The sequence below is a fragment of the Pezoporus occidentalis genome, unplaced genomic scaffold, assembly GCF_034315485.1.
Source record: "Pezoporus occidentalis ecotype Australia unplaced genomic scaffold, CSIRO_AGI_Poc_V1 ctg25, whole genome shotgun sequence".
In the NCBI taxonomy this organism is placed as follows: Eukaryota; Metazoa; Chordata; class Aves; order Psittaciformes; family Psittacidae; genus Pezoporus; species Pezoporus occidentalis.
The window spans coordinates 6,090,955-6,109,692 of NW_026914394.1; the positions used below are offsets into that span (position 1 = coordinate 6,090,955).

General features: G+C 46.1%; 1 protein-coding gene across 1 annotated transcript in view; it reads right to left on the bottom strand.

Annotated features, from left to right (window-relative positions):
• PLPP3 (phospholipid phosphatase 3) overlaps window positions 1–18,738 on the bottom strand; it is a 44,009-nt gene that overhangs the window by 17,908 nt on the left and 7,363 nt on the right. Inside the window, exon 2 of the mRNA XM_062623115.1 lies at window positions 1,206–1,363. Coding sequence (XP_062479099.1) covers window positions 1,206–1,363 — 158 coding nt within the window. The remainder of the gene's footprint in view (window positions 1–1,205; window positions 1,364–18,738) is intronic.

The window sequence follows — 18,738 nt, forward strand, 5'->3', positions numbered from 1 at the left end:
GGGGTAATTCACCTGCAGGGGAAAATTCTGCTGTGTTTATGGAATTGGGGGTCTGCCACCTTCTGGGCTTGTTTTGAGGAAGGAGGAAGCATAGGAACAAGGCAGGTTTGAGGACCTACTTTGCTAAGTGAGTATATGTGATCAGGAAACGATGGAGAGATCAGGAAATGATGGAGATATTCACAGCATGAGGCAGCAAGGCTGAGGATGAGGTATTACCAAAGCAGGCACCATGCCATGCTAGAACACCTATTGGCCTGTGACATTGCTCCTGCAGGGAAGGATGATGGCTAGGAGAGGAACAAGGACTCCTGAGCTCTCCCATCTTCACCCCTCCCATCGGAATAACCAAGAGGAAGGCAACATCCCTGGGAAAGCACCTTAGCGGTGCTGACACCAGGTGAGAAGCAAAATGTAGGTACTTTTCATAGGGGAATTTCATCTTCAGCTGCAAGCGTTTAGCTAACAACCAAGAGACAGCTCTTGCCTTCTGCCCCAGCACCAGATACAAGTTGGCACAGGGAGGCTCAGCTCCATGGGCTGAATTTTTGGCTGACATATAAAGCTCTCACCGTGCAATTGTTTCCTAGCACAGCTCTAGGAAAGCTGGCAGAGAAGAGAAATGAGGAGGCATTAGGAAGGTGGTGCATTAACTACTTTTTATAGCGAGAAGTGTGGGAATACGCTCCCCTTGGAAGGTTTTAATTGTCTTCTTAAAATGGTTGTAATACACAACCTCTTAAAAATCTAATACTAAGCTATGAAACTTTTCCAGGCACCAGTTAGCTGAAAAGATGTATCCTTTTTTTTTTTAACCTTATAAAATAGGCAAATACCAGGAGTTATTTGAATAGGGACAAACCATGCCAAGTCCTTACTGACACTCGAGTCTTTTTGTTTCTACTCTGAACTCTTACTGGAGGGTGAAAAAGCTCACAGACTTGCCCAAACAGCTTTGGGCCTGTTTATAGGCTTCAAGAATAATCTCATTCCTCTTATTACAAGCTCTCATTTGCAACTGTTTATTGCTCTGCTCTTACACAGAAGCCAAGCAATCGCAGAGATGTGTACCTTGGTAGACAGTGTGGACACACCAGCAAGACCGTGTTAAACCCCATGCCAATGGTGCCATTGGCTAAAGAGGTGACAAAAGCCATCAGAGATGCTCAAGGGATAGGAGAGGAGGGTTCAGAAGTGGTACTTACAGCGAGGATGGCGATGAGGATGCCCGCGGCACACAGCACTGCATCGTTGATAGTCTCCATCGACTTCAGCGGGTACCTGATGCTGTCGTCATCGCAGTAGAAGCCCCGCTGGTAGGGCTGGATTGTGCTTGTTTCAATGATGAGGAAGGGCAACCCAGCTAGAAAGAAGGCGAGACAACAACAAAACTCATCAGCAATAGAGCCAAACACAAGCAGCTTGCCAAAAAAAGGACCCAACTAGAAAACCCCTTGCAAGCCACGCAGCACTGTTGCTGATGGTTTTCCTTCCATATTGTTATCTTTCCAAAGGGCATAGCATTGGGATTTGTTTTTCCAAGTTGCTCTTGCGGGGAAAAAGCATCTCCTCTGTTAGGGTTATCAGATGTCTGCACTGCCTGGTTTCAGTTAAGCCTTGTGCATTGCAAATATTAACTTACAGGAATGGACCCCTAAAGGAATCCCTCTGCAAAAAGCCATGAAAATGAATCTGGCACTTTTCTCTGGGGAGGGCCTGATGCTCTGCTGAGCGCCCCATGCCAGGGCAGCCCCAGAGCTGTGCAAACAAACCCTGGAAGATCAAGTATCAGCACAGCTTCCCCTACCTGGTCAGCCCAGCTACACTCCATCCCATTACATTTATGCCTTTGAAGCCTTCCTTGGCTTCCTCCTCTCTGTATTTACAGGGTATGTGTGTGCTTGTACCTACTAATGCCACAAGACTACATGCTTTGAGCACCTGTGGGACACCCACCCTTGACCCATCTATGGAAGGAGAAGCTGAGCACACACCCAATCAATCCATCCAGCACAGATGCTGAACTCCCACCAAAGCCTGTTCACCTTCGATCATATTAAAACCACATAACTGATCTTAAACAGTTTGTGAACCCTCTGTGCAGGAGACCTGCATCTGCCCAGCTCAACTGGACCTTCGCACCAGGCCTGGAGCAGATCTGCCCCAAAACATGGTGTGATAGGTTAGGACACACAGTATGGAGGGGACACCGCAAAACTGCTGTATGTCTGTATTCTTCTGAGCTTCTTAGAGAAATACAGTTTTGCCTTAAACTTAGGAGAGCCCTGGGGTATTTTAGTGCCATGATGATACCTTGGGCCAGGCACCCTCCTTTCCTTTGCCTTGGTTTCCCCATCCCTCTGTGCTATTAAGCCCATCACTAAGGGGAGCAGCATATCCTCACCAAAACAAGCCCCAGATTCTTCGAAACCCACATTGAGAGTAAATCACAAACCACAAGGCACAGGAAACCCTCCTCCCACTTGCAGAGCGAAACCCAGGTAAGGGGAAAACAAAGGCATAGTGGTTCGAGCTCCTCCTTGGGCCAAGACAACAGGTCTCACGCCCAGATCCTACAGAAAGCAGTAGGGAATATTTGTCGACCACTAACTTGCTTAAGTATCTGTGGGTTTGTTTACACAGCCCAGAAGTCTAGGACATCAGAGGGATTTTCCCTTCTAAAACTAATAAAAAGTAAGTTAAAAATGAAATGCTGTTGGGTTTAACCTAAGCTTGTCCCCAGTACGTTTGTAGTGATCATGGTCTGCTAGATGTCATCAGCGAGGGTACCATCCAGGTTGTTAAAAAGTGTCACCAAAACAATGTTCCCCATCTCCAGGTGAACCACCTTCTGTATTTCACTTTGTGCAATCCATTTTGGCTCCTTTTCCTATATGTTAATAGGTTTGCCTAATCCAGGATTATTCAGGGGTTTTCTTGGTCTTAAAAGGGAAAGTCTACCTCATCTGTGAGCAGGAACAACCACACGCAGACCCGAAGCCTCCCAGGTACGCAAAAGCAGCCAGGGCCACTGCTCAGGATCCCTTTCAGATCCTCTCTAAAACCCCTGGCAATGGGTTCATTGCAAGTGCTGGGCCCTGCGGTGCTTGGCAAGGCGGGATGGTTTCCACCACATGTGTGAACCAGCAAGGAAAGGTTTCAGAACCGCCTGCCCAGCTCAGATTTGGTAAATAAAGATTGGACATCTTGTGTGAATCCAGTTGATCTTCATTCCACTATTTAACCGTTTTGATGCCCAGCCAGCTTGGCCCCAGAAAGTGCCTCTGATGCCAGCAATCCATTATTAATAGGCCACTTAAAAAATCCTTGGGTTTCCCAATGAAAAATTGCAGGAGAAGAGCTAAAGTCACTCAACGTGATCCAATTTCACATGCACTTGAAGCAGCGGTTGAACTCGGGGAGTAGACATGCCACGGTTACGTGGCTTATTGTTATTTCTCCAGTTCCTCTTGTTAATAGCTTTCACATGACAGGTCTGTAAAACACATGTTCCCACAGACAATAAAATACATCTGAAAGCTAAAACTGGCTTAAAGGAAAGAAAAAAAAAAAAGACAATAGTGTTCCTATACATTATGTGAACCCAGGAATAATAAAGATTTGTTTTCCCTTCATTCATTGACCAGCATGGGGTAGTACTTCCACGTTGCAATTATATGTACACTTGCCACAGCTATAATAAGAGCATAACTGACCTATATGGTACACAATTTCTTAAAGCACACATAGGCATAGTTTAGAGAAATCCAGTGGGTTTAGTTTTCTCTCCTACAAACTTGTGGTTCAGTGGGATATTGCCAATCAAGTCTTGATGTTTTTCCAGTAAAACAGTAACCTCAGATTCCCTTTCCCCCCCTCTTTTTCTCTTTTTCTTTAAAAAACATGAGAAACACAAACATACTCTCCATAACTGAACGGATGTTACTCTGAAGACATAAGACACCTTTGATTTCAAGGGCTGGGTGAGAGGCTGCTAGTTCAGCCAGAATTACCCAAGGAAGAAAAGACCCCAGCCCACAGTAAATTGTGCTTAAGATGGCTCTTCTTCCACAAGGATATTTCCTGGAGGATGGGTTGTCTAAGTCTCTTTCTTGGTCACCACCCACATTTTTGTTGGCAAGGGGGTTCCAGTCTGTAGTGGTGCCAAAAGGCAGCCAGAGAATGAGTTTTGCAGAAAAACACTACAGAGGGAAGTCTGGAAGAAGACAGAAGATTAAATGTGGAGAGAGATGCCTTTAGGATCCCTCAGCAAAACACCACAGAGACATTATTCACACTAGGAGAGGTGCCAGAGGCGAAGCTCTCCAGAAGTGGGGCTACAGCCCACACACCCTTGGAAATGGAAGACAAGCAGCATACCACAAAGATCATAGAATCACAGAACGGTTCGGCTTGGAAAGGACCTTAAGATCATCCAGTTCCAACCCCCCTGCCATGGGCAGGAACACCACACACTAAACCTCACCACCTCTTCTGCCCCAGGTCTAACTCTCTGATTCGGTGTTTTAATAGGAAATTTAGATTATTTATTCTGCAGCGATTTGTATCTACAAATTCAACAGCTGGACCCCAAAAAGATGCTGAGTTTTCAACCTCTACCATTTCCCATCCCTACCCACAGTAGAAAACTACTAAGAATACAAGAGGTACATTTCAGTAAACAGTAACAAAAGCTGACTTGCATTGAAGTAACATGCACAGTAGACAAAAAATTACAATGGTTTTGGGGATGGCTGCTCTTCCCCAAAAATGGTCCTATCTGGCTGTTCCCTCTATGGCTATGGTTCACCTACGTGTACAGACCTATTGCAAAAATCTCTAGTAACACTGTAGAAGGGCCTCACATCCTTCTTAATACTGCTATCTCCATGCTGAGAAATTCCACAGCAGCCTGTGGACCATACCCTAAGGCATGGAGGCAATGCCAGCGCATCCATATAAGACTGTGCAACCAGAGAAGTAGTTATCCCCCATCCCACAGACAGAGGAAACAAAGGCACGGAACAACAAAGGGATTTGCTCATTCCAATGCAAAAAAGGCAATAGGAGCTGAGATTACCTTCCAAATCGTAACATCCTTCACAAGATGAAGGAAAGGTTTTTGTCCTTATATAAAGGGCTGTTCTTCTTTGCTTTAACAGCAGAACAAGGAAATCCCAACCACATGCTTTTATCTAACTATGCTGTAGGAGATCAAACAGGGCTCCAAACCATGAACATAATAGAAATCTCTTGGGGACTGATCCTGCCCCATCCAAATGGGCTCAGCCTTGCTCCGAGCAGCGCAGAGCAGGTGTGGACACTAAAGAATTGTGTGAAGCACCACAGGATGCCATGGGGCTGGACATTGAAAAATGATGTTGCTTTTGTTGGGAGGAAGTCCAAGTGACTTGGTGACCTTTAACTGCTGGTGTCCTACATTAAGTTATTTCAGTGCAGGGTTTAAATTCATTTGCCTTTCCATTTAATAAAGCCAATCAAATTTGGAAATCTAGCACCAGTTTAAAAATATTCCTTTCTTTGGTCAGCACCTTTATTAAGAGGCAATTAATAGGCAATAATCCTGGGAAGGCTGGCAGCATGAAAGCCAAAACCCCACCACCAAACCTAAACAAAAAGCCTTGCAAAAGCCCTGCGTACTCTCTGACCAGCTTGAAACGTGCATAAAATCAAAGGCAGAAGAAAAAAGGGCCCTGTGCTGGGTACAGCACTTTGAATCTCACTCTTTGAAAAGTTAATGCTTGTGCAGATTTAATGGGGGGAAAAAGGGAAAACGAAGACGGGATAAGCTTTCATTGGCCACCCATCAGAAAAGCCGAGGGAGCAGGAGGGGAAGAGGCATTTCTGTAGTGACCCACCCATGCATCTCATCTTCCCAGCCCAACCTTCACCTTTGCACTGAATTAAACACCATTAGGGGCTTTTCCTTCTCTTTTTTCTATGTTTAGTTTTGATGGAGGTTGGGGCTGTTTTTTTACCTCCCCACTAAATCTTTCTTCTTTCAGCCCTGCAGGTCAGCAGGATGTTGCTGGCTATCTCAACCAAGCAATGGTAATTTCTCACAAGCACTCTGTAATGTGTTTGGCTGCTGGTGTCCAGGCCCTTAGGTGTGTTTTTAAGGTTTCAGTAGATTAGATATCCAGCTTCATAAGCGAAAAAGATCATTAAATGATATGGCAGGGCTGAGCTGGGGATCTAATTTCTCATTCAAGACACGCTTTGTAAATATTTGGGTACCTCCAAGAGATGGGTTTTCTATTTGAAATCCTTAGTGGCTGATCTTAGGTACATATAAACCTAACTCAATTTACAGTCACAGAATCATAGAATAGTTTGGGTTGGAAAGCACCTTAAGATCATCTAGCTCCAATCACTATTTGTACAGATTTTAGAATGCATAAAAGCTAGATTAGCCTATGGGAGGCTTTTATTAGGGCTTTAGAAGTTGGCTTCCCCATATTATAGAGAAGAATTACAGCACTGCAGATCAGCCCTGGAAGTGAACAGCTCTCAATGCCAGTTGACATTACACACATATGTATATATGTATATACACACACACACACAGATATAATTGAACAGCACAAAGAATAGAAGTATATCCCCATTTCCATCATACAAGGCCAAATCACAAGGCCTGATCCTGCACTAGCATCAACAAAATCGGTGGCTGAAGGAGTTTGGTCAACCAAAAAATAATCTCAACAGGCCTGACCCACAGCCCAGTGGCAGCCAAAAGAAGGATCCCACTGCAGCCTGGATTGGGCCACTCTGTTGGGATTCTTAAAGGTCTTGAAAGCATCAGCTATGTGCCTCCTTCCCAGTGTTTTTCACTGAATCTGGATACTTGAAGCCTATGCATTCACAGGGGACAGCTAGGCTAACATCAGAAATACAGAGTACCATCAGCTCTTATTTTATTACCTTCATAATCTTAATTGTTCTTCACCTTGGTTCCAGCAGTCCAGAAGACTGCTCTGTGCATCTGCCTGTATTTTGGAAACACATCCAACATCTCTGTTTGCAAAACAGATTCCCATTCAACTCTATTACAGTTCCACTAGTCTCAGCTACACAAGACCCATGAGGATAGAAGATTCTCCCAACACACAAACAAACCCCAGACTTTACTGCAGAACAGGTACCTGCTTTAAACTACTGAAGAACCCACAAACAAGGATCGGCATATAGTGCATTTCTCTGTTTTGACCTGTTTGGAAAAGCCCTAGAACACAATGGGTTGATTTCCACAAAAAAAACCTTAAGACACAGCTCATTTTCTACTTGCTGTAGGTTCTCCCATGTAACTCACACTAACCTATGCATCTCATTCTGTCTGGTCTCCTTACCCTCACAAATGTGGTATTTCGGTTCACTTTATTAGGAGTTTCATTTTAGCCTAATCTTAGCAAAATCAACATAAACCTCACCACTTTTAGGCCCACCAGCTGCTAGTGGACTCCAGGTTCATTTTGACCTGGATGGTATTTTCTTTTGGAGAGTTTATTTTTTACTAAGAACTGGTTATTCAGGAACGCTGAGCAAAATGCTAGCACAATAGCAAACAAGAAGAAAGCCAAGAATATTCATTTTCTATATGCACAACACTATAACACTGATGACCCCAAGCTGAAGAGGTATTTGAGAGGTGCCTCTAAAAGGAACCAACAATGATGGCAGGAATGACAGGTATCTGCTGCCCAAACCCATCATCCAGTGGCATACCCATCCTTTGCAGTAAATACAGCCCTGTGCAACCTAAAGCATTCCTTATTGACCCAACCATCCTGGGGGAATATCATTATAGAAAGGCTCTTGGTCACAGATACTTGAAACCAAATGTCAAATTATTCTCACATACTGAAAACTCCTCTGCATTCAAAACCTCAGCAGAAATGCTTCCTCGTGTGCTGGAGCGCAATGTGCCAGCTCCATGCTCCAAGAGCTCCAGATGAACAGAAGCGTTGCCATTGGTTTTGATGGGTAAAATACTGCTTTTAGAGAGTATCTCTTACCTATTTGCAGAGCTAAACACCACCTAAAAAGGAAGAAAGAGGAGAAGGGAATGCTGAGAAGTTGGTTAAGTTGTTCCTCCTGGGAGCTTGGCATGAGTAGTTGTATTAAAAGAGCTTTATATTAAAGTGCACATATACCTTTAATACCTAAAAAATGCATTAATAAGAACAAAAGGTCTTATCCAAGCCACAATACCTAGATGCACATGAAATTCTGCCTTTGTGGGGTAAGGCAGATTTAAGCCAGACTGGCTGACCAGCAGAACTTGGAGAGGGTGAACATAAAAGACATTATCACCAGCAATCCAGAGCCAACACAATGGAAACACAGCCATCATTTCACACTGTCTACAGCAAGGAATAAAGTGCAGCACACTGTGAAAACCCAAAGTGTCAGCATCTTACAAGGCACCTCTACACATCTTCTGAGACACCTCTATACATCCAAGTGCTTTGGAAGGTCTCATAGATACAAAAAGTCTGACCTAGAATGATCCAGCTTGAATAAAGGGAAGAGGGGGAAAACAAGATTGAAAATGTTCCTGTGAACTCTGCAATACTGAAGGCAAACAGATCGTGTGAAAAAACACACTGTGGCAACTATTATGTTTCCAATTACAAATAGAGCGGACACGGATTACACTGCCGGTCAGCAGGGTTTGGAATCAGCCCTGCTTCACCACAACTCCTCAAGCTCTGCCTTCGAGGAAGGGCTCAGACCACTGCCCAGCCCCAGGAACACTCATGCTGTGGGAAAGGGGCACGATACCCTGTCTCCTTGGGAGAAATCTAGGAGCTTCCTTCCAAACTGATGTAAGGGTGAGCAGAGTTGTTGCTCCTCTTCATCCACATCATCCCACTGGCATACACTAGTTGTGTGAACCCTGATATTTCCCCCTTATAACAACTCTGCTCCACTCCATCAACTTCTATTCGAAAGGAAAGTTCCATGGGCCATAGATATTGCTTTAATATATAACATATCAGGAAGAGATTCCGTATCTTGGCTTGCTGCCCCTGAACACCACCACGTATAAGCCCTGGCTCCTTCTCTTTGCACAGCCACACCAGACCCTAAGAAGAACGACTGGAAATACAAAGACCTGCAGCCAACCTGATACGGTCGACAGAATTACCTTGATTATTGTTAAATCAATCAAGGTGCAAAGCTTTTGGAGCAAAACTAAAGCCAGTTAACCTGGCCAACATCAGGCCTCTTCAGAAACATACAGCTGCTGAACTTCCCAAGCTTCCTCTCCCCCTTCCCAGAGCATCCCAGCCAGGCACTGCAGCTGTAATTAAGCACGTTTTGGGGTGCAACTGCCCCTGTGCAGGAGGCGGCAGAGCCCACGTCTGCAGCACTAAAGGCTGCCGTGAGTAGCTTTCTGACCCAGTTCTGTCAATGTACCTATTGTAAATGCAAAATCCTTCTTCAGATTTGAAGCAGCAGCCACCTGCACAAATACGGCTGGGTTATAACTCTGTAACCGAATACAAGCACTGGAAGCTTAAAAAGTTTGTAGTCCAAAAGGCACTTCTGACCTCTTCCTTAAAAGTTCACTAATCACTTTTAATTCATAATTTATATCCTCTTAATATACTTGCTTTATATAATACCCCCCTTTTCTTCCCCCCTCCCTCTTCTCCTTTCTTTTTTCTGGAAGTTCCCCAGGAGAAAATGGTATTACACAACTCCCTTGATTAACTGGAAATGAAACTTTTCCCCCTCGGTAGTCGAGATTTGGTAGAGTTTCCAGGATATAATGCATCGTACACAGTGCTGAAAGGCAAAAAAAAAATGTGTGCAGAGGTGGAAATGATCCAAAGGGCCTGCAAGCGATGGGAGTTTGATCTCAGCACTTCCTAAAGCAGAGCTTAAGGGAATAGGCTTTGCCTATTCACTGACGGGTTAAAAAGATGTAATATTATCTCTTTTCTCCCTCCTTAAGATCACCCAGTTCCAAACCCCCTGCCCACAGGCAGGGACACCTTCCATTAGAGCAGGTTGCTCCAAGCCCTGTCCAACCTGGCCTTGAACATTGCCATGGATGGGGCAGCCACAAGTTCTTTGGACAACCTGTGCCAGTGTCCCATCACTCTCACAGTAAAGAGTTTCTCCCTTATATCCAACCTAAGCTTCCTATGTTTAAGTCCGAACCTGTGGTTTTTGAGGACAGCATGGTTCCATGCTGCACACCATTTCAGACTCCAGGGTGCTTTTAGCCCCTTTAAGAAACTTCATATTCTGCAAGTCCAGCTGATGCAGCAGTGTCATAGCATCACCTAAAACATCACCACCCTCTTCTGCAAGCACGGGGCCACTACTGGCACAAGGGCCAGCCACATTGGGCATGTCCACCTTGTCACAGCCCCTTTCCCACACACAGCCCAAACCTGCGTTTTGCAGCCAGATGACATCCCATAGCCCCATTTCCTTAGGACATAGTATAAACCAGGCTGCATCCACATGGCACAGGCAATGGTCGGGTCTCTATTCATACTGGCTCAAGGGACACAACATGTCCTGTGCTTTTTAAACCCCAAAAAGGAGAACTCCTGGTTTCCCTTTCCAGCTCCCCTGTAACAACGCTGTGCCCTGCTGTCAAGGAACATGTGAATAAATGGAAGAAAAAAGGTTAAAGCATCCCAAGGGAATAGCAGTCCCTTTTTCATTATTGCAGTTAATTTTGACAAAGGCTCTTCTGTCCCCATAGCCTCCCCCATGTTTTTTTGGAAGGGCTTTGTGCCAAGCTGCATTATCCCTCTTCACCATGGTACTGCCATGAAGCCCGCCTGGTATGTTTGCCTAAAAATCACAGGTTTTCATGGAAATTGTTTTTAATCTCAACAACAACTCCCTTTGTCACCTCAGACATGAAAAGAGGAAGAGAAGAGCTCAGGCTCAAATCCCAGCCCAGCAACAAAGCATCCGTGGAAAAGCTCCACAACCTTCCAAATCCAACAGCATGAAAACCTCCAAACCCCTTTTACTACTTCCCTCCTAACACCAATGCATCCACAGACCCATGTGATGCATTGCAGCCCACTTTGCACAACCTCCATCTTAAAACACTTTGAGGCTTGGGAAAAAGCCCATACCATCAGTGGGGTTGTTTTGAAGGGGTTTTTAAATGGGAATAGTTTCTTTTCTTGCAGCTCATCATGGCAACCAGAGCCTGCTGGCTCCTGTCAGCGAGGCAGGAGCTCAGCAGCTCGTAGGGGGGTGTCCTCTATTTCCAGCCTATTTACTGCCCTGTTGAGAAAGGCGCCTATAGATGCTCTAGTTCTCAGATGGGAGTTTGGAGAGGGACTCAGTTATTCAACAAACCAACCCTTTCTAAACGCTGTCAAAGGAGTGATTTGATGCCTTTCAGTGCTTACTATACAAAACGCTGAAAGACCAGCGCACTTCAAAAGCTGCAGAAGCGGAGCTGGAGTTTGGCAGGAGTTCATTAGCTGCCTGTGTCCTTCTGTGTGTGGCTTGTAATTACATGCAGACTCGATGCCAAATCCTCATCTACCGAGGGGTACCAATTAACGTGCTGCTGGATGATTCACAGGTAGCTAATGTCAAGATTTATACAACCGGCGCGCCAAAGCATCCCATGCTTGATTATTATATATTTTTTAAGCTGGAGAGGTTTTTATTCCTCTTTTCAAGTCATTGTACAAGCAAGGTTTTGGCAGCAGAATTGGGATTGTCCAGCCTGTTCCCAGGCCACACACCAGTGGTAGTGATCCTGCTGTCACTATGCAGCAGCATCTACAAGGAGGCACGCATCCCTTTGTGCATGGAGCAAGGGCTTTGCAAGTTCTGCTGTTTTTTCCCTTTGTATAAAGCAGACTTTTCTGCTTCGAGGAGAAAAACTTTAAAACCAAAGTACAATTTGCACTCCATACTTGCTTTCCTGCTGCTTGCACCCTCTTACTCCTATAGGTAGTTAAAGAATAACAGCAAGAGCTAAACAGCAGCGGAAGAAGGTGAGGAAGCAGGTACCCAAAAAGGATAATTCACCTTTGGGAGAGAAAATGTATACAAAGCTACATCTCCTGATTACAGGAGTTATTAGATCCTCAGACAAAAATAAACCCACCTCTTCTTCTCTTACTTGAAGCCTGTACCCCTTTGCAGCCAGCTGGCTCCCAATGCAGCCCTTGGCAATTAAAACCTTGGGAAGTTAAACACAACGGCATGGAAGTGAGCCTTTTGTCTTCCTGCTTTTTCATTCTTCTCCTCTGTTTGATCCTCAGACAGATTTCTTAAGCTACAGGGAAACCATGGGCCCAGTGGAGCATCTTGGCACTGACTTGGAGCAGACCTCCAAGCACACTGGTTTGCCACCACTGCTGGTTTTCCCATGGAGAACAGGAGTCCTAGTCCCCATTTCCTTCTTCTGCTTGACTTTCTACCTTCCAAAACCAAGGTGAACACACTGAACTTCTCCCCACAGCATCTCGGTGGCCTCCTGTCCCCAGACACACCATGAAACAAATGCCACACGAGATGGACATGAGTTCAGATTTACTTGATAATCCTGGGCAGAAACAAGACTGTAAACAGGGGCAGCAAGAGGAAAATTACAGTAATGATCAGCCTTGATGTAACACTGCTCCCAAAACTACCAGCCAGACAACTACGCACCCAATCATGGCTTTGGATGCTCTACAGAAATACATATAACAACCAGAGACCCCCATCAGCAGTAATTTGATGGCTTTTGCTCCTCCTTTGCTTTTGCCACACAGCTAGTTTCAATGCCAGTTTTTCTGACACCCATGTCTCCCACTCTCCCCCCTCTAGATACCCCCACCATTTGAATACATTTTCTGTTCTCCATAGGAGAAGCAGTTTCTCCATCGCTCTTTGCTCCCATACCATTGCAAAACGCCTTCAGCCCTGGGGGGGGGGGAAGCTCACTGCCAGAAGGACTGCAAGCACAACCCAGTGCTCCCACCACTTTATCCTTCTAATAAACCTATCACTGCATTTGACACAATACAGGGCTTGTCCAGCCATGAAAGCTTGCTTGCTTATCAGGAGAATTTTTTAATCAACTAGAAGGGAAAACATCGCCTGACATTTTATTGCTTCCTTGCGCTTTGCTGTCAGATGTCTCGGTTTCTTCCAGTTTGTACTCTTGCTAATCTCTTTAACCAGGAATCAGTGGAAACCTCAAGTCTTTCATGCCCAGCACCTTCTCCTGGGTAATTTGGAGGCAGGACAGGCAGAGGAGTGTAGGGGCAGCATGGGGGTAGCTCACAGTGGAGTGGGAGAAGAAGGCACCAAGCTCTCAGACTCGGTGCAGGTTCTGGGACACAGTTTTGTCCTGGCCACAATTACAAAACAACAAACAACGTCTGTGGGGAAGGGTCATAAGAAGTTCAGCTTTCCTCTATTAAAACCATCTGGTGCCTATAAAAAACCCCAACTGGTTGGTTGGGATGGTTGGTAGCACCTCCTCCCTGCTTGGCTCTTCCAGGTATTTCTTGGAGGTGCCACCACAGGGGACAGAGCTGCTGCGAGGGGCCTGGTGGACACGCACCCCTTCTTTGTGAAGAAGGTCCCCCACCACCCATCTCGTTTCACATCTCCTTATCCAAACCAGACCCTTCTTTATGAGGTGCTTGTCACCTCAGCAGCACAGGCTCCTACCATAGTACCGCCTGTGAGAGGGCTGTGCTTTCTAAAGCAAATAAAACATCCCTGCGAGGCCAGTGTGGGACCCAGCAAAGGGTTTCTCCATACTGGAGACACTGACGGGTCCCTCTCCAGGACCAACAGCAAGAAGCATGGCCAAACCTGCAGGGGATGGGAACTTTTACTAAAAGAAAACCAAAACAAAACAGCCTAAACCTCCCCTTTGTTTCCAACAGGAATAAAAGGAGGGGAGAGGGGTAAGAGAGAGAAAAGAGCGGAGCTTTTGCAGCCAGTTCCCTAGCCTGTAACACAAAACCACGCTGTGCTGGGAAACCTTACACCACGCAGCATCCAGCTCATGTACTCCTGCTCCGCTTGCTGCCTCCCGGATGCTTCCCCAAGCCCAAACTGCCCTTGAGAGAAGCCAAGCCTCAGCCTCTGCTGAAAAGCCTCTTTGTTTGGATTCCCTTTCCAAATCAGCGTATCCTGAGATTGAACTCCCTTCCACCCCTCTGCAGGGCTTTTTAATGTTCAGATGCCTTTGGCAGCAGCCAGATTCGCCAGCAGGTTTGTGGTCCTGTAATAGCACTCAAAACCTCGGTGCTGGGGCACGCACAGTGCTAGGGACTTTCTTCACTTGAAGAAGAGAGGGGAGGAAGAAAAAGGATCGAAGAATTACTTCAAATGATCCGTTAATTGTGAATTGGGAACAGAGGAGCTAAGTGCTCCTTAATTAAACAACAGCTTTAATCAGCCTTCAGTAGTCTACATTAAGGCACAGCAGTGAGCTGTAGGGGCACTACTTTTCCTCTCTTAAACTGGAATCATTGGAAGGAAACTGGACAAGTCACCAGAGAAACCCAGGCAGAGGGTCTGGTCCATACATGCACCACCAACTGTTGCCATGAGCTTTCCATACAGCCTCAAGCACCATCACTCACTGTACCCAGAAATGAAATGCATTTCCCTGCACTGCCCACTCTGTCTGCAAGCTCAGGGGCACAAGCCCATCATACATCCATACAGCCTCTGGCATGCAATGTGGTGCTCCCATCTCCATTAGGGTTTGCAAGCATCCCCAAATCCTGCAATCCCACAAATGGCAGGACATATGGTACTCCCATGGCAGGACTTCTGGTCTAGCAAAGCCCCAACTGAGACCCACAAGTAGTACCAAGGGAGTATAGTTACCACTTAGAGTAAAACACAGTACCTCTTGTAGCAAGGGACTGTAATGGGAACATCAGCCCTTGCTCCAAACACCAAAGGGAAAATCAATCCTCTTCTCCAAAACCAGCCTCAGGCCTAGGACTCGAAGCAGTTTCACTGGGGAAAAGTTGCTTTTCACTTGCAGTTAGTGTCAGCCTCAGCATTACATCCTTCTCTGTGAAAGCAAAACTCTGAGCACTTAAGCAGGTGGATTTTCAGACTGTGGACCCCATCCTGCGTTCATAAAGCAATACCCACTCTTGCAGACAACTTCAGCAAGAGCAAACGCAAAGTCCCTGTTGCAGCATCCACAATCCAGACGCATCCCAAACTATCCCGCTTGTCTGGCTGTTTTAAACACACTACATCCCTATACCCTGCAGTAGCTCTTGGAGCTGTAGGCACTGGAAATCTTTGGACCCATGCACATGGTGATTTATCAAAATGGGCTCTCTCTAAAACCCTGTTTGACTTTTCCATGGGTTTTGCATCTGACAAAGGTTCATACCAGCTCATTCAGAAAAATAAATGCCACAAAACTTCTCCTTTAAGGAGAAAAAAAAAACCCAACAAAGCAAAAAACCACCCAACCCTCACAGCCCAATGCTTTAGAAATGCTTCCACATGCTAATCAGCCTCCTATTCAGTTCCAGGCTGAATAGGACTCCAACAATGACAAAGAAATACGCTGAACCTATTCCACATTTCACCCCCTTCGCTCAAAATGTTGCTGTTACCTTGGTTTTCAGCCGCTCTGTGGGAGCTGCAGCAGAATGACAGCCGCATGCTAAAGCTGCGGGGATGGTCAAGAAATGAGGAGTGCTAGACTTGGAATATATCGAGCCAAGATTATGGGGGAAAATATGGAATTCTGTGATGATTTACGTCACTGATGCTGCAAACTCTGATAAAAATAAATGTGAAAAAAAACATGACATAAAACCCAAGGCCTGTACTGAAAACAGCTTCTTGTGGTCAGGCAGCAAAGCGAGGTTTTACTTAACTTGGCAAGTATGAGTAGGTTAAAGCCCCTTGCTTTGAGAATTAGCCGTTTGTGTGATGTATTATCAATGGGCAGCTGGATTAATGCATCCTTCCCCACATATCCTTAACCAGAAAAACTTCAGCTCTTAATCTGGGAACTGATGAGCCAGTTCCTGCTGCAATGGGTGAGCTGAGGTTGTTTCCCTCTTCTGCAGAACACAGAAGCATGGGAATGGAGCCATCCGGGGAAGCTTTCACAGGAATCAAGGTGGGAAGCTCCAGGACAGGCGCACGCATGTCCTAGGGACATGGTTTGGCCCAAGCCCTGGATGGCGCAGGCTTCTCCTCCACATTTGCACATCGAGGATCTGATTTCAAAGGACACCTTGGGAGGCTGGCGATGGCCTGGCAGAGGCACTGAAGTTTGCAGCTTCACTGAAGTTGCTCAGAATTAGAGGTACCTCAATAGCTCTGAAAGCCTCATTGGGAAATGTGGGTGCATCTGTACGGGAAATGCCACCTTCAAAGCATGCCCTCACCTTCACCGGGCTCCGTATCCCTGCCCACACATGGAGGTGATGCCCCTGCAGCCTCCTTAAATTAGGAATTCCCAGAGGCACAAACCTCCCCTGTGCCATGCCTGAGCAGGACCAGGGGCAGCAGGGCTTAAATCCTGCCCCAGGACGCTGGGGCTTCGGCTGGGCTGCAACCAGGAGAAGGGAGAAGCAAGAAGCAGCTCCCCAAAAAGCAAGGGCCATCTGATCAGTGATCAAAGAGCAGCTTCAGAAACCTGCTAACACCAAACTGACTCACAGCTATCAACTTCAAAGGAGTTTTGCTGCCTGCCATCAGCTTACCATCCCTCCAAAATTACTCTGCGAGCATCACTCAGAACATGAATGCACCCAGTGTTCAATAACCAGACCTGCTTATCAGCACCTTGCCACACTCTTTTCAACTCTCCCTTGGGAAACTAACACTTTAAAGACTGGTGGGCTTTGCAGAAAAGCCTTGGAAGCCCTCAAAATGCTTGAGGTGCAGGACTGGTTGCCACATCCACTGGGCTGCTACAAAGACCAAAGACCTTTCTGTCAACATTAGTGGGAATGATAACCATGGCTTGGGGTGCTCACTCCAGCAGCCTCAACCTGAGCCTTGCAGCCAAGCTTAAAGAAAAGCCCATCACACCACCCCAAAACACAGGTCATAAATAACTTGCTGAGCACCAAGGTGGCAGGAAACCCAGCACCCGTTTGGCACACTGGCTTTCAAATTCAGCAGCTGGCCACCTTAGCTTTGCATAAGCGCGTGCTGAATTAGCAGCAACGCAATCAATACCTGCGTGCAGTGGTTGTCTTCAGTACATGCTTGACCAGACCCAGAGGAACTGCTATAAAAGCTTCCAAAAGGACTGTCATTCTCACTAATTTACAGTAAAAGCAAGTGAAAGCTAATTGCAGGATGCCATGCAGCTTCTCGCCTCCTTCGCACAGCGGCAGAGGGCTACAACCCTGGCACTGCTGGGAGAAGCAAGCTCTCAGAGGGAGCATCATTTGTTTCAAGAGGGATGGCTGCCCAAAACCACTGACCAGCAGCTTTCACTTTTCCTGTTTAAACCCACAAGAGGAAGAACCACGCTGCTCCCGGCTCCTCCGACCAGGAAGGGTGAAGCGGCTCCAAGAGGAGCAGCCTGCTGCTTGCAAACTCCCAAAGCTGTGAAGGACACCTCCATATCACAGCTACCTTTGGTGTTCAGGGCAAGGTCTGGGTCAGCCCAGCAATGGCATTCCAACCTCAATTTGCTGTGTCTTTCAGGCACCACAGAATAAGCCCACTGGTATGTTTCATGAGAATGGTTGGAGGCATCTCCCAAGCTTCTCTTTGCTATGGTCAACACAGCTTTCATGACTTCCTGTGCAAGGGATGACAAATTATGGGAAAGTACTAAAGGATTATGCACACTTTCCATTGATTCAGTGTCACCACCGTTGCAGACCAACTGCAGCTTCATTTGGGCTTTGGCTAGCTGCCCCAACCCAGCCCTTTAGCTCCTAACTGAGAGCACCATGTGCTCAGATAAGACAAGCTCATATATGGATGCAAGCTACAAGCAATGCTGGAACAAGAACACACAGCACAAAGAGCACAGGGCATCAGAAACTCTGGAGTTAAATTACATGTTCTGCTTATAACGTTGACTGGATGTGCAGAGTCGGTTTTCAACCCTCTGTCTTCAAAACATCCAATGCATGTGAAAAACAAGCCCACTTATGTGACCAACTTGAAAGGACAGAGGTGACAGGAATTTCTGACACTTGGAAATCCACCAGGACAAACCTAGTTTTCAAACTCAAATACATTGTCTTGGTAATAGACTGAAGTTTTCCAATGGTTTCATCAAAAGCCATATGAAAACAAGTCAAATTCCTCTTTTTTGGTAATGTTCTGCCTCCTCGGGTCTAACTTGAGGAGCAGCTTCTGTGGATCTTGATCCCACCGTTACAACTAAGCCATGGCGTGCAGCTAAAAGGCAAGAAGGGATTCTCAAGCATGACTTCCCAACAGCTGCTCCAACACCCCCCTGTATACAGATACCCGACCCATGCCTAACAGCTTTCCATCTGCTAAAATTATGGAGCAGGTAGTGCTTCTCCAAAGTAGATGTCACAGGAGACAGCAAAATGGGCATAGATGGAGTGGCTTTGAAAGCGATACGAATGTCCTTCAGAGAAATGGGCCATGTTGATCCATGAGGAGATATGACAGACAAGGCAGCCTCTTCCCAACTTCTATTGGGACCTCTCCCCCAACCAGCTGAGGTATCTGCAAAGCCAAACTGAAGTCATGTACACAGCAGTGCAGTCTGCAGCA